At 44.3% G+C, this 20,538-nt stretch overlaps 1 protein-coding gene across 7 annotated transcripts in view; it reads left to right on the top strand.

Moving 5' to 3' along the window:
• RSPRY1 (ring finger and SPRY domain containing 1) overlaps window positions 1-20,538 on the top strand; it is a 35,578-nt gene that overhangs the window by 13,377 nt on the left and 1,663 nt on the right. For 6 of the 7 annotated variants that reach the window (XM_044434038.1, XM_044434036.1, XM_044434034.1 and 3 more), the window contains 12 exons: window positions 2,623-2,675; window positions 3,885-3,997; window positions 5,656-5,782; window positions 6,481-6,539; window positions 8,100-8,166; window positions 8,292-8,423; window positions 11,597-11,712; window positions 13,692-13,835; window positions 15,921-16,032; window positions 17,749-17,851; window positions 18,792-18,944; window positions 19,726-19,830. In XM_044434038.1, coding sequence (XP_044289973.1) covers window positions 2,623-2,675; window positions 3,885-3,997; window positions 5,656-5,782; window positions 6,481-6,539; window positions 8,100-8,166; window positions 8,292-8,423; window positions 11,597-11,712; window positions 13,692-13,835; window positions 15,921-16,032; window positions 17,749-17,851; window positions 18,792-18,944; window positions 19,726-19,830 — 1,284 coding nt within the window. Of the gene's footprint in view, window positions 1-2,622; window positions 2,676-3,884; window positions 3,998-5,655; window positions 5,783-6,480; window positions 6,540-8,099; window positions 8,167-8,291; window positions 8,424-11,596; window positions 11,713-13,691; window positions 13,836-15,920; window positions 16,033-17,748; window positions 17,852-18,791; window positions 18,945-19,579; window positions 19,602-19,725; window positions 19,831-20,538 lie in introns of those variants that run through there. The other variant, XM_044434040.1, reaches the window with a different exon arrangement.

Here is a 20,538-nt window from a genome sequence, read left to right on the forward strand (position 1 = left end):
GACCTCAAAGTAGAGTTCAGATTATCCTTTTTTGTCTGCACAGCAGTCCTGTGAGGTGGGCTATGCTGTGCCTCCTCTCAGGCCTTTCAATGTGTGTTGTGACTGAGCAGGGTTTTGCGCACCATCCTCCCTGTGGAGCTTTCTGTAAAACACACACATTATGTCCGTTGGCTGCAGGAGGCTCAGTATTGTTAACCGCTGAATTATATGTGAAATGGAAAGTTTTATGATTTCCCTCAACACAACCCTCCAAGGCTGCAAAAGGACACGTATCGTGAAGGCATTGAGCATCTTGTGTTTTCTTCCTTCTCTGCCCTCTATCATTCAGTACTTCCAAACATCCTATACCCATGGAGGGTGACGTCTATTGTCCTTTGATTGTGATTTACTTATTGCTTATTCAAAGCATTTTTATTCCTCTCTTCAGTCAAAAGGCTCCCAGAGAAGTTCACAAGAATCGATAATTAGACAGTGCCTGCTCTCAGACGTAGAGTCTAAAAAGGCACAAGGCAAGGGATTGGGCGGGAGGAGGAGTAAAGCTTGAATTGTGGTGCCCAGATGGATCTCAATATACATATTCTGGAATCAGTTGCACTCAGGTTTGCACTACATCTATCATCCTTTGAGACTGGCCTGTTCCTCTTCCCCCCCCCCCCCCCTTCTGCAGTTTCTCTTCTTTTGCGTTTGTACTTAATGTAAGTTGATGTGTAACAGGCCACCCTAAGCAAGGCAGTTTATCTTTTGCTTTGCACAGAGAATTGCTGTCTTTCTTGCTTCATTGATGGCAGTGCTTTCTGGATTTTAGCCTGTGAGCATAGACCTCCATTTCTGTCCAAGCACCATGGAAATACTTAGAACATTCTGCATTCGTGCGGTCAGTTTCGTTTTCCTTTGCATTCGGTCTGCTGTGAAGCACTCCGCAGCAGTGAAGATGTTAGGGGATGCTTGTCCATGGAAGCATATTATACCAGCTGCCTGTTTGTGTCCTGGGGCAAAATGTTAGCAGTGACCTTTGAAGCCCCACATTACTTGCACCCAGGGGACCTAAAAAATGATCCCTTCCCATCGATCCTTGTCCACTGTCTGAGTTCTGCAATCTGAGGCTGAATTGGCTGCAATGCAGGAGAGGGGTTTCTCCATAGCCACACATGGGTTGTGGTGCTCCCCTGGGGAACTGCCCTTGACCCCAGTTCTGTGTTCTTTCTTCTCGCTTCTAGCCAAGACATATTCCAGCAGATGTGTGGCTTGCCAAGTCGACGCGCTTAATCTCAGATCCTCATACTTTTTAGATGGTTTTATCTGTGGCACCCATCTCTGTTCCGGAATGTTGCGGCATTGTAAGCTATCCTGAATGCTGCATATCCCATAAATAGGTGGATTTTAATTCTCTGAGAGCAAGTGGAAAGCCCCTGGCCAGAAGGCAGCCTAAACATTTCTTAACGAAATGGGACAAATAAAAGCTTCTGCTTATTGAATTCTGGTGTTCAGGGCTGATTGCAACAGTGCTCTAGCGCATGCCTGCCATGTGCAATAAGAGATTTTTCATGCCATGTCAGGTGCTTTGTTGTCATTTTCACTCCAGCAGGCCAGACCATCACAATACTTCTGTCCCCTCCACATTGTATAAAATTCCCTTTGTAATTTGGCAGAGGACGGGTAATCTATCTTTCTTTCCTTCTTTCTGTCCTTCCGGAACTTCTAGGCCGCCCCATTCGCCAAAGCCTCGGGGTGGCTCACAAATGCCACAGTATTTACAGATGTAAGGACTGTAGAAGGCTTTAAGGCACACCTTACATTCTCTGCCGGCCCCTCTGAACTATCTTCCAGTGTGCCACTTCTCTACAAAAAACAGATGGCTCTGCTTTTCGTTTTGGTGTAGAGGTCAATCCAGCTGCTTCTTGAAAAGCTACACATTCTAAACCAAAAATAATCCCAAGCTGATAGCGATACTACACCAGGCATTCATACCAGTAACAGTCTATCTCTTCAGGTACATTCTTCTGTGCTTGCAGATCTGTGATTGTTAGTCCCTTGGTCCAGTATAACTTCAGCTCCAGGCAGCATAGCCAACAGTCAGGAATGCAGGGAGCTTCAATCCAAAATGTTACGGGAGGCTGAGCTATTCTGTGCCACTCATTGAAACAGCCCTGTGTCTGGCAGCTTCTTTAGGAAGGGAGGGACAGGCAAACCCCATTGTTGCTGCCTGATAAAGGGGTGGGGGTTGTGGGTGGCAGCAAAAAAACGGGGGGGGTGTAATCAGGACTGACCCTGGGTGTGGTTGGAAATAATGCAGTGGACTAGGAAGCCAGGAGACCTGGGTTACGGAGAGCAGTGGGGGTGATTAAAGAGGCAACTGGTAAACCAGGGGAGGGGGCTAAGTAACTCCATAGGGTTGTCCCATGGATTAAAGTGGACTGCATGCTTTTTTAGCCCTTTGGAGGAAGGGTGGGATAAAAATTCTGATAGGCAGATGGATACTATGGAGAATGAATACTTTCTGTGGTAGATGTGGGACTTTGCTAGCGGTAGCACACTTACGTATCCAGATTGTTGATTATCTGTCCAGTATGTACTGGTAGATTGATTTATCACTTCTCTTTTTTCTTGTTCTGTTCTCCTCAGTGATCAGGAACCTCCTTATTCAATGATGACTTTGCATGAAATGGCTGAAACAGGTATCTTCATACTCTTGTGTGGCATTCCACTTATGATACGATGAGAAACCAGTTAGCTCTGAAAAGCCGTTTAAAGTTGCATGGCATGTTTCTTTCCTGGGGTTCAGGCAATTTACAGTAATTGCCTACGAATATCACTCTTTGACAATGAGCTTGGTAAAATGTTAATTGCTTTAATATGTGTACCTGCCTAACCTGGCAAAATTTATGAGATATGCTGTTGCGAAACCAGGCTGCCAGCTCCTACTAGGCTCAGGCTAAACAGCTTATTTGGGTTTTACAATGAACCATTGAATAGGCTTTGGAATAGCTAAGGGAACAGCTATGCACTTTGCCATCAAATTAAGGGGAAATTATAATTAAAGACCAATGTGTCTTGAAGCAGAATAGAGGAGTGCCCCAAACAGCCTGGTTTGCATGACCACTGTGGTTTAAACAAGCCACAAGAGCTAATTTAAGCAGGTCGAAGGCATCGTTTGGCTAATCACCTACCCAAGTATAGCTTGCCACATCACTAGAAGCTGAACAGCATAGCTTGTTGGAGGGGAAAACAACCAAGAAGTAGCTATGAATGGTTTGAGGGTCATTTGCCCTCCAACAAGCAGTGCTGCCTGGTTTCAGATAAGACAGCAAGCTGTGTGCAGGTGTGTAATTTGGAAAAGTTGCAGTGGTCATCCAGTTGAGGCCGACGTATCTGCCTTGAGACTCTTCCAAGTCTGCTTCTACCTGTTAAACACTGGACTCCTTAGAAGAACTAGAAAGCTCCAAATAGGAGAGTTCTGAAGGACATAATCTAAGAGTGACTTGGGGGTGGCAGGTAACCTGGTGCCCTCCAGATATTTTGGATTACAGCTCCCATCAGCCCAAGCCAATGGGTGCTAGTTGCCACTCCATCCGGAAGCTCACCAGGTGACTTTGGGCCAGTCACAGACTCTCAGACTAACCAGTCTTACAGGGAGGTTGTGGTGAGAATACAATGGGGAGGAAAAACGTGTTAGCTTGTCTCAGTGAATAACCATCTGCCCCATCTCCAGGAGCTGCTTTTTCCTACAACCATGGCATTTAACATCTTAGAATATGGCTGAAATGAGATGTAGCAAAGGATGGTTAAAATGCTACTGCCGTCATACTTGCGATCAGTTTTTATGATGACTGTCTCCATCTCTGGTTGCGTCTCTGAGATAGTTGCTTCTGTTCTGTGGTTGACAGATGAAGGCTGGCTGGAAGTTGTCCAATCCTTAATTAGAGTTATTCCATTAGAAGATCCCCTGGGGCCAGCTGTTATAACTTTACTACTGGATGAGTGCCCATTGCCAACAAAAGTAAGCCAAGTAAATACATTGTAATTGGTGGTCTAATGTCAACAGCATTTAGCAGCCTCAGATATAGACACTTCTTTAACATTGCAGATAGCACAAATGAGTCATGATGTCTGTATCAATGTTGCTTCAGCAGAGCAGATGTATGTGAATCTTGCATCAACTTAATGTCCAAGATAAAAGGTTCAGAGCAAAGCTGAAAATCATTGAACAAAAAGCTTTCCTGATAAAATTGAAGCCACATTTATCATCATTCCTCCTAATTATGCTCTCTTTCTTTCCCTTCCTCTCCTCCCCTTGCTATGTAAAGAAGATAAAAATTATTATATTTCTTTTATTTACATAGAATTTTAAAAAAAACTTTAAAGAATTATCCTGCTAATTTAGCACTAGTTTATCTGCAGGCTGTAAGTCTTTGATTGATGTCTTCTGAAATCATGTGGACTTTGCCATTTTGCAGTGGTGTTTATTTTTACAAATTTTGTATATTGTCAATATAGACTTTATGCCCATAAACAGTGTCCATATTAATTGTGAAACATATTTCATACCATGACAGTGGGAATCAATGAGAATTCTTTCCTGCAATATGCGTAGTTTAACCAACTATTAATGGGTTAAACGTGACACCAAAAAGTGGTATTAAAAAAAACCCTGCCTCTCTATTGAACTCAAATGTTAAACAGATTCTAAAAAACGTATGCAGAACCTCCCGAATGATCATGTTTCTCAGCATGCTTGCATCTTACAAGATGAAAAACCTGGGTCATTTCCACATGTTGATCAAACTTGGGTTCATTGAAATTAAGAGCACTTAGTCATGACTAACAGGTTCCATTCCTTGATAGGTTCTCTCTAAGTAGGATTACACTGGATACGACTCCAGGTGTGCTTATCCAAAGGAATTGCTGCGGAATTTGAAGGCCTTGTGTCTGCTCATAAATTGGTGATAGACATCTGCTTAAGCATGCTGCAGGAGGTTTACGTCAGTTACATAGCAATAGAAATCCAGTTCTTTTGCTTAGCTTTCAGTATCCAAAGCCATGGTGACATTTCTGTGAGTGGGACTCGGCGCAAAGCAGCATCCGTGCCGGGATGCTGGGAAGGGATAAGTGTCCCTCATGCTTGCGATCATCTTTTTAGTAAATCCCTTAAAAAGTTACTTTCTAAAAGAGTAACATTCCTGAAACATCCTTTGCTGAGCATCTTCCCATCCAAGAATTGTAGTATGAATTCCTTAGTTGCTCATTCCAGATTTCAATAGCATAGCTCCAAACCAGGGTCACTCTTTACAGTGAATGGTGCTTTGCTTTGCACCTGGCTATTTTTTCATGGCACAGATAGGGAACTACAGCCAGTAGCCTGGAATTGTGTGAGTCTGGAATTATTTCCTGACTTCTTTAAAATCTTGTGACCACAAGTGAAATGTTTCTGGCTCTCAAAGTTCACTGGATACATATTGATGCTTAATGCAGATAGCATTAAGCCACACGGGCACCTGGTTTATTTTTTCCAGCAGTTAGAATTGTAATTACCTGAAACAACACATTATGTAAATTCTAATTGGAATATATTGGAGATGAGCCCATGATTCTGCATTGGGATGAGCAGATGTCTCCTGACGTTCTGCCATTCAGTAGCACGTTCTTTTTTATTTTTAGGATGCGCTGCAGAAGTTGACAGAAATACTAAGTTTAAATGGAGCTGTTGCTCGCCAGGATGCCTGTCATCCTGCAAAACATCGGAACACAACCGCAGTACTGGGCTGCTTGGCAGAAAAACTTGCAGGTAAGAGGTGCTCGTAAATATTTGTGTAATTGCAAGAGCTGTCAGCTCAGCCCCTCTTCTGTTCACTTCTGCCTCTGCTTGCTGCCTTCCCTCTGGCCTCTCCTCAGTCCACAGTAGTAAATATATTGCATGGGATTAGCCATCATATGTCTCAGTGTGTAAAGCTCCAATACGTTTCTGCACAGAAGTAACTTGTAAAAATATGCGCATGTGTATGCTGGGATGACTGGGAGGGAGAGGTTCTCCTATGAAAGTTGTGCCAGGTTGTGCCATCTGCTGGACTGTTTGACTGTCATGGAGAGTAACTTGGCTGTACACACTTGGCCCTTCTGCTGCCCTTTCCCGTAAAAGGTGCGTTCTTCCCCTCTGAGGATTCTCTCTGGATGCTCTCTCTTCACTAGAACAATAGATAGCTGCCCGAGCTAACCAAGATCTGCATCCAGTACGCCCGAGACTGACAGAGTGCTTCTAACAGTATGGCATCAGCAATTACTTTCATGCCATGTTGGCAGCTGCCCTGTGGAATCTAACTTTTTGGCCCCCTCTTAAGCGTTTGAGAACAACTGGCATGTAATTTCCTCCCATAAAGCAAGGCAGCAGGGCAATCAGTGTAGTACAGGTGGCTCTTTGAAAGTGGCTTTTAAAGAAAGTGGTGCAGCAGCTTCGATGCATGTGTTTCATTTTTAGTCTTCTTACAGGCCCTGCAAGTGTAGGTTTACTCAGCCAAGGAATCTTGGAGTACTTGCTGCAGAGCTTGGTGAGTATCAAAATAAATCAGTATTCTGAGCTGTTCCTTTTAAAACGGTTTTGCTTTTCTGTGTCAGTATCAGAGGGCGGAGTGTTCCTTGATTTCATTCTGCTATGACTCAGTAGGAAAGGGCTGACAATGCAGGGTCAAACCTCTGTTGTTTTTCAGTGCCAGGACGTGAGTTAAAGAAATGCACAGAAATAGGGGGAGGTCCGTAGCTCTCAGGTGGAACAGATGACCTTTCACCCAGACACCTTCATGTTGCATGCAGTTACACATTTACCAGTCTCTTTATTTTTTCAAAATACTCAAAAGTGTACCATCCAAAAACTAGTGTAATTTTTATTTTATTATTTTTTTATTTGGGAATCTTGTATGCCGTCCCATTGGCATAAGCCTCGGGGCAGCTTCCAATCAAATAAATAACAATATACAAAAATATACAGAATCGGAAACATCCTGGAGGTAGATAAAAGCAATAAATAATTTAACAATCGATTAAAATAACATTTAAATAAAAAGGTCTTGGCCTGGCGCCGAAAAACAAATAACGACGGCGCCAGGCAGACTTCTCTGGGGAGCGCATTCCATAAGTAATAGGACCAACATTGTAAAACCATTACATTTTTTTGTAAAAAAAAGAGATTGGGGGGGGGGGGAGCTAGTAGCAGATGGGACATTTAATTTTGTGGGAAAATCTTTGAAAATGAAAAAAAGATGCTTCTGCAAACTAAAGAGAGTTTATAGATTAGCAAACGTCCCAGGCAGGAAATCCAACTGGTAGAACCTTAGCATTTGCCCCCTGTAGTTCTCATTCTCTGAAAGTAATAAGCAGGACCGCCCCTGCTGATCTTAACAGCTGGTCAAACATCTCTGCATCTTGAACATCTCATCTGCTCGGATTCTCCAAATCTTGTTTTGCTGCTTGCCTTGCACCCAGTTCTCATTAGCATTTACAGCTGCTGCTTGTTCTGGGCAAATGGGAGATTTGTGCAGTCTGAGCAGTAATGGAACTGGAAATTTGCTCTGAATTTTGTGAAAGACTAAAGCTGGGCTGAGTCACTCCACTGAGGGAATTTGCATGAATCAGCCTGGGAGTCAGAAACAAGACATGCATGAAAGTTGGACAATTTAAATAATATCAGTGAATGTGTGCTTACCCCCGTGATTTCAAATGGAGCATGGTTGTGTGTTCTGCCCCATTTGAAACCACGAGAGAAATATTTGAATCCTTAAATATGCCTAATCTTGTCCCGTCTCTGGCTTGGTTCAGATAGCACCACGCAATTCTCTTGAACCAAGGTTGGAAGGGGCTAATTTGCTAAGATAGATGAATTTCTCTCCAGAACAGCTTGGTTTTCCTTATAGGAAATTCTTGCTCCGAGTGTTGGTGCATGGATTTCTGAAATAAACCTTCTCCTTAGATTACATGTGATGTGTTTAAAAAAAAGTGTTGTGGTAATGCAAATGCCCCCCCCCCTCAAATGTCGGTCAGATCAGCGAAAGTTTGTTGATTTGAAGGCAGCTTAGGGAGAACATTGGATCCACTAATTCTCTTTTTTATCTTAGGAGTTTCAGTCCCACCCAACAGTAATGCTTTTTGCACTAATAGCACTGGAAAAGTTTGCACAAACAAGTAAGTAATTGTTTTACCATGTGAGTTGTCTTGATTGCTTTACCATTTTATTGTTTAAAATTGTTCTACTTTGCCTGGCTAGCTTTACACAGATGAAGCATTCTCATTGCATGTCCCAACTCTAGGTGAAAATAAAATGACAGTTTCTGATACGTGCATCAGTGACCAACTTGTCTTGTTAGAGAAATGGACTGATAACCCGGACTACTTAAAACGCCAAGTAGGATTCTGTGCCCAGTGGAGTTTAGACAATCTATGTAAGTAAGCCTCTGTTGTTTTTGCCTTAGTTAAGTGCCTGTTTTTCCCCCCAAAATGTCATGTTTTATTTGGCTTTTGAGCAAACATTTAACGATGCAGCATGTATTGCGTCACAGGTATGGTAGCTTTCAGATTTCTAGGCTGCTAGGAGAGAGCTAATGTGTCACACACCTAGGTCTGTAGTCGGTGTCTCTGCCTATTCCACTGCTGAAGTGGGACCACTGAGCTTAGAGGCAGCATTGCTCAGATGGGGCAGGTCATCTGACACCCGCCATATGCTCAGAGACCCCAGAGAAAGTTGCGTCTGGTCTCACTTCTCAGTGTTTCAGTTTCCTTTTGTCCCTGTGTGCATCGGCTCTGAGACCACCAAACAAGGAGTGAGAAGGAGGCAAGCGAGTTACTCATCTTGTGTAGATGCAACTTGCTGTGGGAATATGTGACCCAAACAGTCATCCTGCCTAGCATTGTTGAAAAGTGCACTCCTGTGCCAAGCAAGAGGGAAGGAAATGGGCTCGTGGGAACATTATTCATGCTGCTAGTCAGATCTTTCATTGGCTTTATTTTGCCGTCCCTTTAGAAGGGTAATCGTCAGTGTGAGACTGTAGCCCAGTTCTCCAGGTGAATTGTCTAGTTAGGCAACTTACTAACTTATAGTGCCCAGGTGGGCATTGCAGATGTTATCAGGTGTGGTGCGGGAGCATTCACGGAAAGTGGCAACCATATTGCTGTAGAAGCAAGATGGCAGCATGTTCTCCCAACACTTGAATCGTCTTTGCATCACTGCTTACTGTGAGTCAAGCATCTAGCCTTTGAGGAGAATTTGGATGCTGCGTAACACCTTAAGGCCGAAGAGGCCATCGAAAGGGGGAAACCATGCTCCTTTTTCTTAGAGATGAACCCTTTGGCTTCAAACGCAGCAGCCCTGATCAGAGTAGATCTTCAAGAACATACAAACACACATGCTTTGGCTTCCAGTAATTTTCTGGGTGCCAATTAAAGGGCTAGTTTTAATTTTGTAAGCCCGAAACGGCAGGATTATGAACCATCCTGGGCACTCTGCCTCTGGCATGAATCTTCCTGTGGAGCCCTGCTCTTCAAGGCAGCTCGATCTGATGTCATCTTGACTGGTACAAGGAGCAGGACTTTTGACATGATGGAATGTAATGCTTTCCTCCAGGAAACTTAAGCAGCACGAGTCAGTGGTGCTTTTGCAGAGGTCTGTGAAGCTTTCCTCTGTTTCACTGGGGTTCACGGTTTCCACTGCCTCCTCTTACTGAGGTTGCACTGGTGTGCTCCAGTTGTGTATTTTTCCTGAAACAGAAATTTATTGCTTGTGGTATGCTTTTCTGATGGTGTAATATCCCACTGATTGGTCATCTTCCGTGGCATTAGCCACCCTGGGGATGGGGCAGTATCTCATTGTAGCATTGCAATGAATGAATGAATGAATGAATGAATGGAAACCTGTGGGCAGTGTCTCAGAGTGAGGCTATCTTCCGCAGCCTCCTGCTTTCCAGGTGTATTTGGCTGCAGTTCTCATAATCTCCCAGCTAGCTCTCCTGGGCCTTGTACCCCGCAAATCCTGTTGGGGAAATCTGCGGCAGAGCGTAGTCCTTTTACTGAAGAGGCGTATAATTTAGCATAGGTTCCCAGTGACGAGGTTTGAATAAGCACAGGGAAAAGAAACAGCGATGCGTGCCTTTTCCCCCGTCCCCATGCACATACCAGTTACGATCCGTGCCGCGCTACACAGCAGGGACGGTTTCAGAGTCACTCCCACCACACACCTTGCCATAGTTTTGAAGCCATGTGCCATGAAGAAAATTGGTGGCTGAGGCAGGAGAAAGAAGCCACCAGGGCTTCTTTTCCCAATGAGTGTCCAAGCCTGATCAGCAGCTACCTATTTGTCCTCCTGCATACCTCTCGCCCCTCCTGGGTATTCTGAAAATTAAACGGTGCCATCTATAAAACTTCCCATTTGCAGTGTACAACATCTAGTCTGAAAATGGAGTGCAGCCATGGCTTTTGCTAACTTTTGTATAACTTCTAATGTTTTATTCAGATTGGAACATTTAAAACGTGAGATTCCCGAGCTCAGGACTTTTTAAATGGTTAAATACCAGGCTCTTTGCCCAGCAGGGCTTACTGGGCGGCAGTGAGCAAGGCTTCTTTTCCAGTCAACCCCTTTGCTCCCCCTGTTCAACCCTCCCCTTGAACTGAATGACACAAATAGAAAAGCATGTGACATGGCACTCAGTCTTTAGATGCTTCCTTTGAAATTTGCATAGCACTGTTTTGAGTGCTGGTGCAGTGGCCTTCAGTGTGTGGATAATATTTAATAATAAATCACTGTACAGATGTTGCAAAGGAGACAAAGCCTCCCCAGAGCTGTCTGAGGATGCTTTTGCATTTCACTTCTTTAGTGTGTACACCAAGAGAGGTTTGTCGTGTTCCTGTGGTACCGAGCCTACCTCCTTTGCATTTGCATTCCTTGCTAAATTCCAGCTAGCAAGAACCTACAAGGGATTGCTGCAGCCTGTCAGCTGGAGGACAGCTGGGCTAAAGTCCCTGGAGGAATGCCAGCACCTGTAGCATCGCTAGTCTCTGTCACTTCTCTTCTCTCAAAGTTCAGGTATAGTTTGGAGGGGTGCAGAGCGTTGACTGTATACCTTGCTCAGCCTATTGCCACCCAGCTGTGTTGGACCATTCCTCCCATCCTCAGTGAGCATGGCCAGTGCTGACTGGGAATGATAGGGGTTACAGTCTAGCACAGCCTTCCCCCACCTAGGGGCTTTCAGAGGCATCTGGACCACAACTCCCAGAATTCCCATCCAGCAGGGCCATTGCCTGGGAATTCTGGGTGTTGTGGTCCAAACATGTCTGGAAGGGACAAGGCTGGGGAAGGCTAGTCTAAGGAGGGCCACGATTGGACATGGTTCTCTGCATAAACAACAGACGTTTATCCCCCCCGGGGGAGGCAGCTTTTGGCCCTGCAGAGTTTTGGGCCTGCTGCTCCCATCACACCTTACCATTGGCCATGCTGGCTAAGGCCGAGGGACACTGAAGGTGAAAACATCTGGGGGGCCACCGTTGCACACTGCTGGATTGCCAGTTCTTGCATTCTACATCATAGCAGATTATACTTGTTAAATGCATCCCCCTTTTTTTTCAGTTTTGAAGGAAGGCAGACAGTTTACATATGAGAAGGTTGACTTGACTAACATTAAGGCCATGTTGAATAGTAATGATGTCAGTGAATACCTTAAGATCTCACCGCATGGGCTGGAGGTATGTTTTTGTGTGTGTGTATTTTTAATCCTAAAATAGTATTGTGCGCTTTTCATTTCCCTCAACAGCAATAGCACTGTCTGGCTTTGATTTCTTTCAGAGGAAAGGGCTCCGTGTACTTTTATAACTTTGCAATTTGTATAGTCGTAACTCAGGCCAAGCTGATTTTCACATGATTTGTTTAATAAAGGAATATTTGGAAATGGCAAAGGTGAAGGATATGAATTAGGGATTTTAATAGGGTTCTTAAAAATATGATTGTCAGATCTGAAGAGGCACAGATAAAATCCCCTCCTTTAGAGGTCAAGAAGGGGATTATTAAACATGTCAAGATGCATGCAAACAACTGAGAGGTTTGTCTTGCTCAGCTTCATTGGATGACTCCACTGGGTCTGATATTATTAGAGAGGAATTAAAACATCTCTCACTCTGTGATCTGCACATTTTGAATAGCTGTAAGCATCCATATCATGCCCCCCTTACTTGCCTTCATTCATTTGTTAATTTGCTTAATCTAGAAAGCCCCAAGCTAGTACTGTATCTGCAAATATAAAAGCCAAGCATGGGGGGGGGGGGTCCAGTGGGCCCTCCTCCAAGGCACCCCAGTTTCCAACTCTGTTTATTGCTTAAAATGGTGTTTCTCATAAAGCATTCACCTGTTACTGGAAAGTGATGTTTTTCTCACAGACTCCCCATGGCAAAACAGCACTAATGCTCCGTTACCGTAATCAATTATGGCTTATGTTTATTCCCGACGAACCAGAGTTCTTAAGCCTGGGCCCTCAGACCTCTTTCCATTCAAGCACCAAATTCAATGCCAGAAGCAATATTGGGGGCATGACACTGAGAAGGCCTGCTTCTTGGCAAGTTCATGGTGAATGTCTCTCTCACCATTCGAAGATGAGCAGGTAAAATGAGCAGGGCAAGCAGCCCTTCAGGTATTTGGGGCTGCAGACCATTTAGGGCTTTGGTGTAGCATAGGGAGCAAATTTCATTCTTTCAGAATTGGTGTAACATGGTTGCATTGAGGTGAATCAATCAAAAGCCTGGCTGCTGGGTTTTGAAGAAGTTGAATCTCCCAAACTATGCCTATTATATTGTATAGCATTTATATATTTCAATAAGACGATAATAAAGGGGGGAAACAGTAATCAAAAAGTATCTAGATCAGCGTTCCCCCAGCCTGGTGCTTTCCAGATGTTCTGGGCTACAACTCCCATCAGCTCTAGCCAGCATGTTCTAGTCCAACATAGCTAGACTGCGAAAGGTTGATTTAGAGCTCTTCTACATAATTTTATTCCGTGGCAGAATTCACGCTTCTCTAGGCACAGAAGTCAGTTTACACATATTATTATTATTATTATTATTACTATTATTATTATTATTATAACATTTCTATGCCGCCCCTTGCCGAAACCTCGGGGCAGCTTACAACACGATAAAATACAATGAAATACAATAGCACATAATAAATTACCATTAAATACAAAATACAAAAAATACATTGGTTTACAAATATAAGATTAAAATTATCAGTATAAATTAAGTAAATAAAAATATAGGAGGAGAAAGAGAAGGAAGAAGAAGTTGCCCTGGCCAGATCATATGTTTTAACAATTAAAATGATGTTTAAATAAAAAGGTCTTTACCTGGCGCTGAAAAACCAGTAACGACGGTGCCAGGCGGACCTCTTTGGGGAGTGAATGCTATAGGTTGGTAACCCTGAAATTAGTAAACTATGTGTAAACCCTGCATGAGGTTTACACATAGTAGCTCGCTCCATCAACAGAATTTGAGAGCATACAAGATTCAGTTGCTCCAGTAGCGTGTTAAACATAAAATAGCAACAGTTAATTCTGCTCACCAGCTCCACAGTGTTCCTGATAATGCCCGTGTGTGCTTAACCCTGCCCTCCTGCAGTGCCGAGTCCTTCTCATCCCTGCTGGGTGCATGATTGTATTTCACTTTTTGTTTGCCAGGCTCGATGCGACGCCTCATCTTTTGAAAGTGTCCGATGTACCTTCTGTGTAGATTCTGGAGTTTGGTATTATGAAGTCACGGTCATTACTTCTGGAGTGATGCAGATTGGATGGGCTACCAAAGACAGCAAGTTTCTCAATCATGTAAGTGACTTTCCCATTGGAACCTGCCTGTCGAATATAATTGTGGGAGGGTCTCCTCTGGCATTCTCCACTATGAGACCAAGCCGTAGCTGAGAGCCAGCGTGTCTCTGCGGCACCTGCTCGTGCAATCACTTGACCTGGAAACGGCTCTCTGGCCCCTGCTCTTCCACATTCTTAGTAGAGACCAAGGGAGAACGCCCTCTGTGGAGTCTTCCTCAGACCAGTGGTGGTGAAGTGTCTTTGCAGGGGGAGCAGTAGCCCAGTTTCCAGCAGCTCCTCAGGCCATACGTAACGGTGAGATTTACCCTGCATTTTAATCCCCACTGATCTCTCAAGCTCACAGAGTGGCATTGAATGATTCAAAAACAACACAAGCCTTGTGGCATCTTAGATTAGCAAAGTGTAATCTTTGGCAGGGCTTAGATGTGTGAAATGTGAAATCTTCATCAGATGTGTGAAATGCTATGGATAGTTTCAGGTTTCTGTGCAATGCATATGGCAGTATTGCAAGCATTTGTGTTGTCTGGACCTAATTCCAGAGTTCCTGGGTGACAGCATTAGTTTTTTGAAACTACAGAGAGAATCAACAGTCTTTTCTCAGCTTTCCATGCTCCACTAGGGCTTTGCTAGTAGTCTTGGATGCATTACTACTACTGGTACAGAAACACCATAGACTCCTCTGGCAAGAGCGGCCCTGAAAGGGGCATTATAGCCTTTGCTCTCCACTGCCCGGAGCTCCCTACCAATAAACATGTAATTGTTCACTTTATCCCCATTGGCCAAGTGATGTGTCAATCTTTGGGAAACAGGGAGAGCGCACAAAAATACACAGAGGGAGAGGGGAAGAACCATGGCCATGCTGTTTATTTCCATTGAATAGCAATCTCAGTGGGGACTGGAGCAGCTGGGAAGCACTGCAGCTGTTCAGATACACCTGGGAGGGAGAAAAGGAGATCCACCTCAGGTCTGCAGTGGACCACTTAGGAGCAGGCCACAGCAGTCCATCGGGAAGGAACAGGGTTTTTGCTCATGGGGGCCTCCGTGATGTATGGTCAGCCTGGGAAGACAGAAGCTGCATTTCTGGGTTGCCTTGTTTGTTTTCTATACTGCCTAATAGCTGGAGCAGTGTGCAACAACACAAACTACAACATAAAGTACAAACAACATTAACACATCATAAAAAAGTTATCATTCAACATTTTAAACCAAATTATATTGCAGATAGAAAAGTTACAGTAGCTTATATGAATTAATCAGTCACCTGTTTAAGTGGCTAACTTTGGGGCTTTGCCCCAAAAAATAAATTAAATGCCCTGCAATAAAGGACAGCCTTAACCTGGCAGCAAAAGGCTGCTGAGGTTGGTTCCAGACAGATGTTAGTGGGGAGGCCACCACTGAAAAGGCCCTTAACCTTGTGACCACCAAGCAATCATCTGACCAGTACATTTAGGGGAAAATCGTTGTGCTGTGAAAGCAGGGCAAAGCTGTTTCCATGTCATGTGAACTCAGCCAGTATATGAAACAAACAGGAGTTCCCAATTTTTTAACCAAGGTTAAGATAGCAGAAAACATGAGAAAGAGAGAGCAAAAGTTAACAAACTTGAGGGTGGAAGTTTAAATCCAAAACGGAGCAGGTTCCCAATTCCTAGTGTCCTAGCTTGAGGGCAAGAAAGGTGTAAAGTAAAACTTCTGCCTCTGGTTCTATTGGAGGTCAGGTCCATATTGAGGGGACCAAACAGAATCCAAGCTTCACACTAAAGGTTTGAGAGGGTGAAGGGTAAGGAAGGCTGCCTTGTGAACAGGACTATGGACAGATCGGGGTGCTTGGCATAGAACTGGGCCTTTCTAGTGTGATTTGGGGTCATACCTCAGGGGTCTCCATAGAGATAGCAAGTTTAGAGATAGCAAGTTTAGACCTGCATTCAGTTTCTAACTTTGAGCTAACTCCTCTTCTGCTTCTTAAAAAGGGAACATATATTGGTAGGAACTTATGTCTCTAGATGCTTTGTCCTGCTTTTCGGGACAGACTCCTGCTAGTTCCGTCCTGTCCCAAAAATTAAATGCTACTTTCTGTTTTTTCTGAAGGAAGGTTATGGTATCGGGGACGATGAATACTCTTGTGCGTATGATGGCTGCCGGCAGCTGATCTGGTATAATGCCAGAAGTAAACCACATTCCCACCCATGCTGGAAGGAAGGTACTCCTCTTGCCTTGTTACATGAGTTCTTGCTTTTGGCCTTTGCTGAGTAATTATTCTGGGAGTCTTCCAAGAGCTCCTTTATGAATCCATTTAGCATCTGCTAGCAGCATCCTTTTGGTACAGTCCATGGGGTTTTCATGGCAAAGATACTGGAGTGGGTTGCCATTTCCTTCTCCCTGCCAACAAAAGTGCATATAGTCAAGGCTGTGGTTTTCCCAGTTGCAATGTATGGCTGTGAAAGCTGGACCATAAGGAAGGCTGAGTGCCGAAGGATTGAGGCCTTTGAATTGTGGTGCTGGAGGAGACTCCTGCGAGTCCCTTGGACCGCAAGGCGATCGAACTGGTCAGTCCTAGAGGAGATCAACCCCGACTGCTCTTTAGAAGGCCACATACTAAAGATGAAACTCAAACACTTTGGCCACCTAATGAGAAGGAAGGACTCCCTGGAGAAGAGCCTAATGCTGGGAACAATAGATGGCAAAAGGAGAAGGGGACAGCAGAGGATGAGGTGGCTGGATGGAGTCACTGGGGTGTGAGCTTGAGTGGACTCCGGGGATGGTGGAGGACCGGAAGGCCTGGAGGAGTGGTGTCCATGGGGTCGCGATGGGTTGGACATGTCTTTGCAACTAACAACAACAACAACAAGCAGCATCCTAGCATCCTAGAGCCCTCCTGAACGGTATCTTACCATTAAAGATATTCCCTCTCGAGTTGCCAAATCCAGCGGCATGGTTACAACAGCACCTTGCTTCTGTCCCTAAAGGGGCTCTGTTCAACAGTCCCCTGTCAGTGGAATTGTCACTCCATCGATTCCTGGTAGCATGACTAAAAAGGAGAGCAGTATTTTTTCTTCCCAGGCATTAATGTAATCAGTTCGCTGCAGTTTTCTAAATACTTAGGCTTGTGCAAGTGCTGAAAATGGCTTGGGGAAGCTGCAGCTCTGGCTCCCTGGAAATGGAACTCCCTGCCCATAGTTTCTTGTCACAGATGTAACACCCCAGTTGCTGCCAACCCAGATTCTGATCACAACCAGGTTTCAGAGCCGATTTGCAAGCTTTCATTAAGGCGGCGCCATGGTTAATGTTGGTGTGGATGCAACACTAAACCACAATTCTAGCTGATAAGGGGAGCAGACGAGGAGCCCCCCTGCCCCAGAACGGTCTCTGGACCCTTGAATTCCAAGAGCAGGGAAACACTTTCATCAGGCCTGTGAATGGTTATTGCAAGATTTTCATACGCAGGATTAAAAATAGCAGAAAGGGGAAAGAGAGAAGGAACCGGAATGGGATTATTGAACTGCATTGGCTGTTCTGTATCCAGTGGGGATGGACTTTAGTGACAGTACAATGCAAGCACAGCTGAGCTTGTTGCTACAAGGCCTTTTGGCTAAGTCCACATGCCAACATGCTCTGCAAAATTTGTTGGTTCAAAGGTCTGGACCAGAGTTTGAGGGAATGTTACTTTTTCACAACTGCCACATCTGCTCTTAAACTGGCTGCTGCTGCTTTGCCATGGGGCTTACATGGGGGTGGGGGAGTGGCAGGAAACATTTATTTATCATTTATTTATTCATTCATTCATTCATTCATTCATTCATTCATTAGCTTTTTAGCCTGACCCATTAGCCACAAGGAGCTGGTTTATGTTCTAATCAGATCTGTAACAGCTTTGGTAAATGTTCGGTTTTTGTCTTTGTCTTGTGTTCAACTTAAGGTGACACAGTAGGATTTTTACTAGACCTTCAAGACAAGAAAATGATTTTTTATTTAAATGGAAATCAGCTTCCTGCCGAGAAGCAAGTCTTTTCTTCTGCTGTGTAAGTACCTAGTACTCTTGAGGGCAATGGGAATGTTGCAGTAGAGTAAGATTTTTGCAGTGCTTGCAAGACAGAAATTAGATATTTGTCAGGTTGCTATAATGTTGACAGGTTGTCCACAGACACTGGACCTATTCAGAATGAACGTGTCCGCAAAAGGGCACCTGCACAGCTGGTGTAAGAAACGGAGAGCCAGATTGTTCAGGATTAATTAAAATCTAGGGTGGGGCTGCAGTCTGGAAGCCTGGGTGGGATGAAGGTACTAGAAATAAGGAATGTCAGTCCCGGAGATTGTTGGGGGAAAGGGCAGAAAACAGGCAGTGTAGTTGTGTTGAAGATACGGAGGAAAGAAAAGCTGGACCAAAGGGGGAGCACAGCCAAGGCAGGCAGTTTTGAAAAGGCTACAGGAAGGTGGGGTTTGCAAAGTCATTACGGAGGGATAGGAAAGAGGTGTGGAGAGGGAGGACTTAGAAGCAAGATGGGCACTGATGTGGGATGCACAAAAACATGAAAAGGAGCGGGGGGACAGATCAGGCCATGGGCTGAGATGCTAGGGTCTGGGAGAATGAGGAGGGAAAGCATGGAGTTCCAGCCACGAGTTGAGGATGCAAGGGGGCAGCAAAGACAGAAGAAAGACTCTGCGATCCATTAATTTCAACTAGTCAGTCCTATTAGGCTTGGAAAAGACCTGTAGAATCGTCCAGTAGAGTGGAGTGGTGGTCCTCCAGATGTTTGATGGACGCTTTGGGGAGCTTCCATCCCCAAATAGGGTGCTGATTGGTCAGGTTTCCCTCTCCAGCACTAGAGGCCTAACATGAGTTTCTGTTGCATTGGGTGATAGACGCGTCACAAGTATTTCTCGGTTTAACAATAGGAGGAGCAAAGTGGGCCAGCCAGGTTGCCTTGCATGGGTGTTCTCTGACATTCTCCAACTTTACAGGTCTGGCTTTTTTGCTGCAGCTAGTTTCATGTCTTACCAGCAGTGTGAGTTTAACTTTGGAGGAAAACCATTCAAATATCCACCATCAGCTAAATTTAGCACCTTTAATGATTATGCCTTCCTGACAGCAGAAGAGAAAATCATTTTACCAAGGTAATGTTTTCTACTTGTCAAGGCACGAAATTGAAGAGCTGGGATGATAAAAATAAAAAACAAATGGGCTTTATAGGAGCTGACATGTCTGAAGGCACAGGAAATGCTGTGAAGTTTTTGTACTTTTGAAGATGTGTCAGGAGCCAAATCTGTGCTGCAACAAATCAGTCAACCTCAGAGCTGTTTGCCATGTGGCTTTTAGATAAGGGAACTTGAAAGAGTAGAGTAGAAAATGTAGTTCCAACAGATGTTCTGGGGGCGGGGGGCAAAATTTGAGCTGGATTCTGCAAGTTATGCATGGATCTAATTCATTCAGTGTAACTTAGCCACCTTCCGAGATTTAGGCTTTTTTGCATAAGTGCTGATATGTTGTAGTTTTCCAAAGAAAGCGGGGGTGGAAGAGGGGTAGATCATTTGCTGTTCTGGCTAGCTCCTCTTCTTCAACCACATGGAGCAGAAATTTCTTTCTTGGTGGCCTTGTATTTTATTATATGAGCAATCTGGATTTTCCAGATGCCAGGAATTAATATGTTCGGTAGAATAAACTTGTAGCTATGCAGAATATGTGTTCAACAGTGGCCTTAATTAAAGATGAAATCAGTGAAGTATTCACAGCTGTGCATATTTGTTTACAGAGATTAAAGTGAGATTCATCTTTACACAAGGTGATTATGTGCATACATTTGATGTGAATGTGTGACGCCATGCAATAATTTTTTTAAATACTGCATTGGTGAATCAGTTGTGTGCAATTTTTGTCGTCCTCATTTTTCATCTTCAGACATAGGCGCTTGGCCTTGTTAAAGCAAGTGAGCATCCGAGAAAATTGCTGCACTCTTTGCTGTGATGAAATAGCTGACACAGAACTCAGGCCATGCGGACACAGGTATTGTGAATAATTTGTGTGCTTTCTCCTGTTTTTATTGCCCGGGTTTGGTATAGGATTTTGTACTTAAGCCCTAGTGATCCCAATTAGGATGTACTACATATGCAATCAGTAGACTGGATCATACTGTTTCAGATTACAGGTAAGGAATGGCATTTTTACATGCCTCCCTCCCCATTAGAAAAACAAGCCACCCCCCCCCGCAAAGAAACCCATCCCAAATGCCTAGTGCAAGAGGAAAGGTTCTAGCCTGCTCCTTGGCTGTGTGCTAGTTTTCTGCTTGCAGGGAATATGTCTGGAAGAATTTTAAACCACAGCAAAAAGTGATTCCCTACCTGCTTGCTGAAGTGGTACAGTCCATTCTACTTCTCGGAACCCCACCAGTTCATACTCGACTCATCCTGCAGCATGTTTAGACCACACCTAAGTTATAGGACAAGAAAGATTTGTGTTGCTGCTCAAAAATGAAATGAGCAACTGTGTACTCCCAGTGCTCAACAAAATCGGCATGTGTCAGCTGTTGCTTTACCGATCAGCATTCCCATCGGCCTTCCTGAGGCCCGTCACGAATGTGAACGAGCCCCTTTGTCTTTTCAGAAAGATCCTTCCATTGTTTTGGAGGAAGACCTCCGTGCTCTTGAAAAGCTTGCATGCCGTTACCTGGGTAGACGGTGCTGTAGTAATTTGCCTTGTCCTGTTGTCCCCTCA

Source organism: Varanus komodoensis, unplaced genomic scaffold (assembly GCF_004798865.1).
Source record: "Varanus komodoensis strain SLA01 unplaced genomic scaffold, ASM479886v1 scaffold27, whole genome shotgun sequence".
NCBI classification, from domain to species: domain Eukaryota; kingdom Metazoa; phylum Chordata; class Lepidosauria; order Squamata; family Varanidae; genus Varanus; species Varanus komodoensis.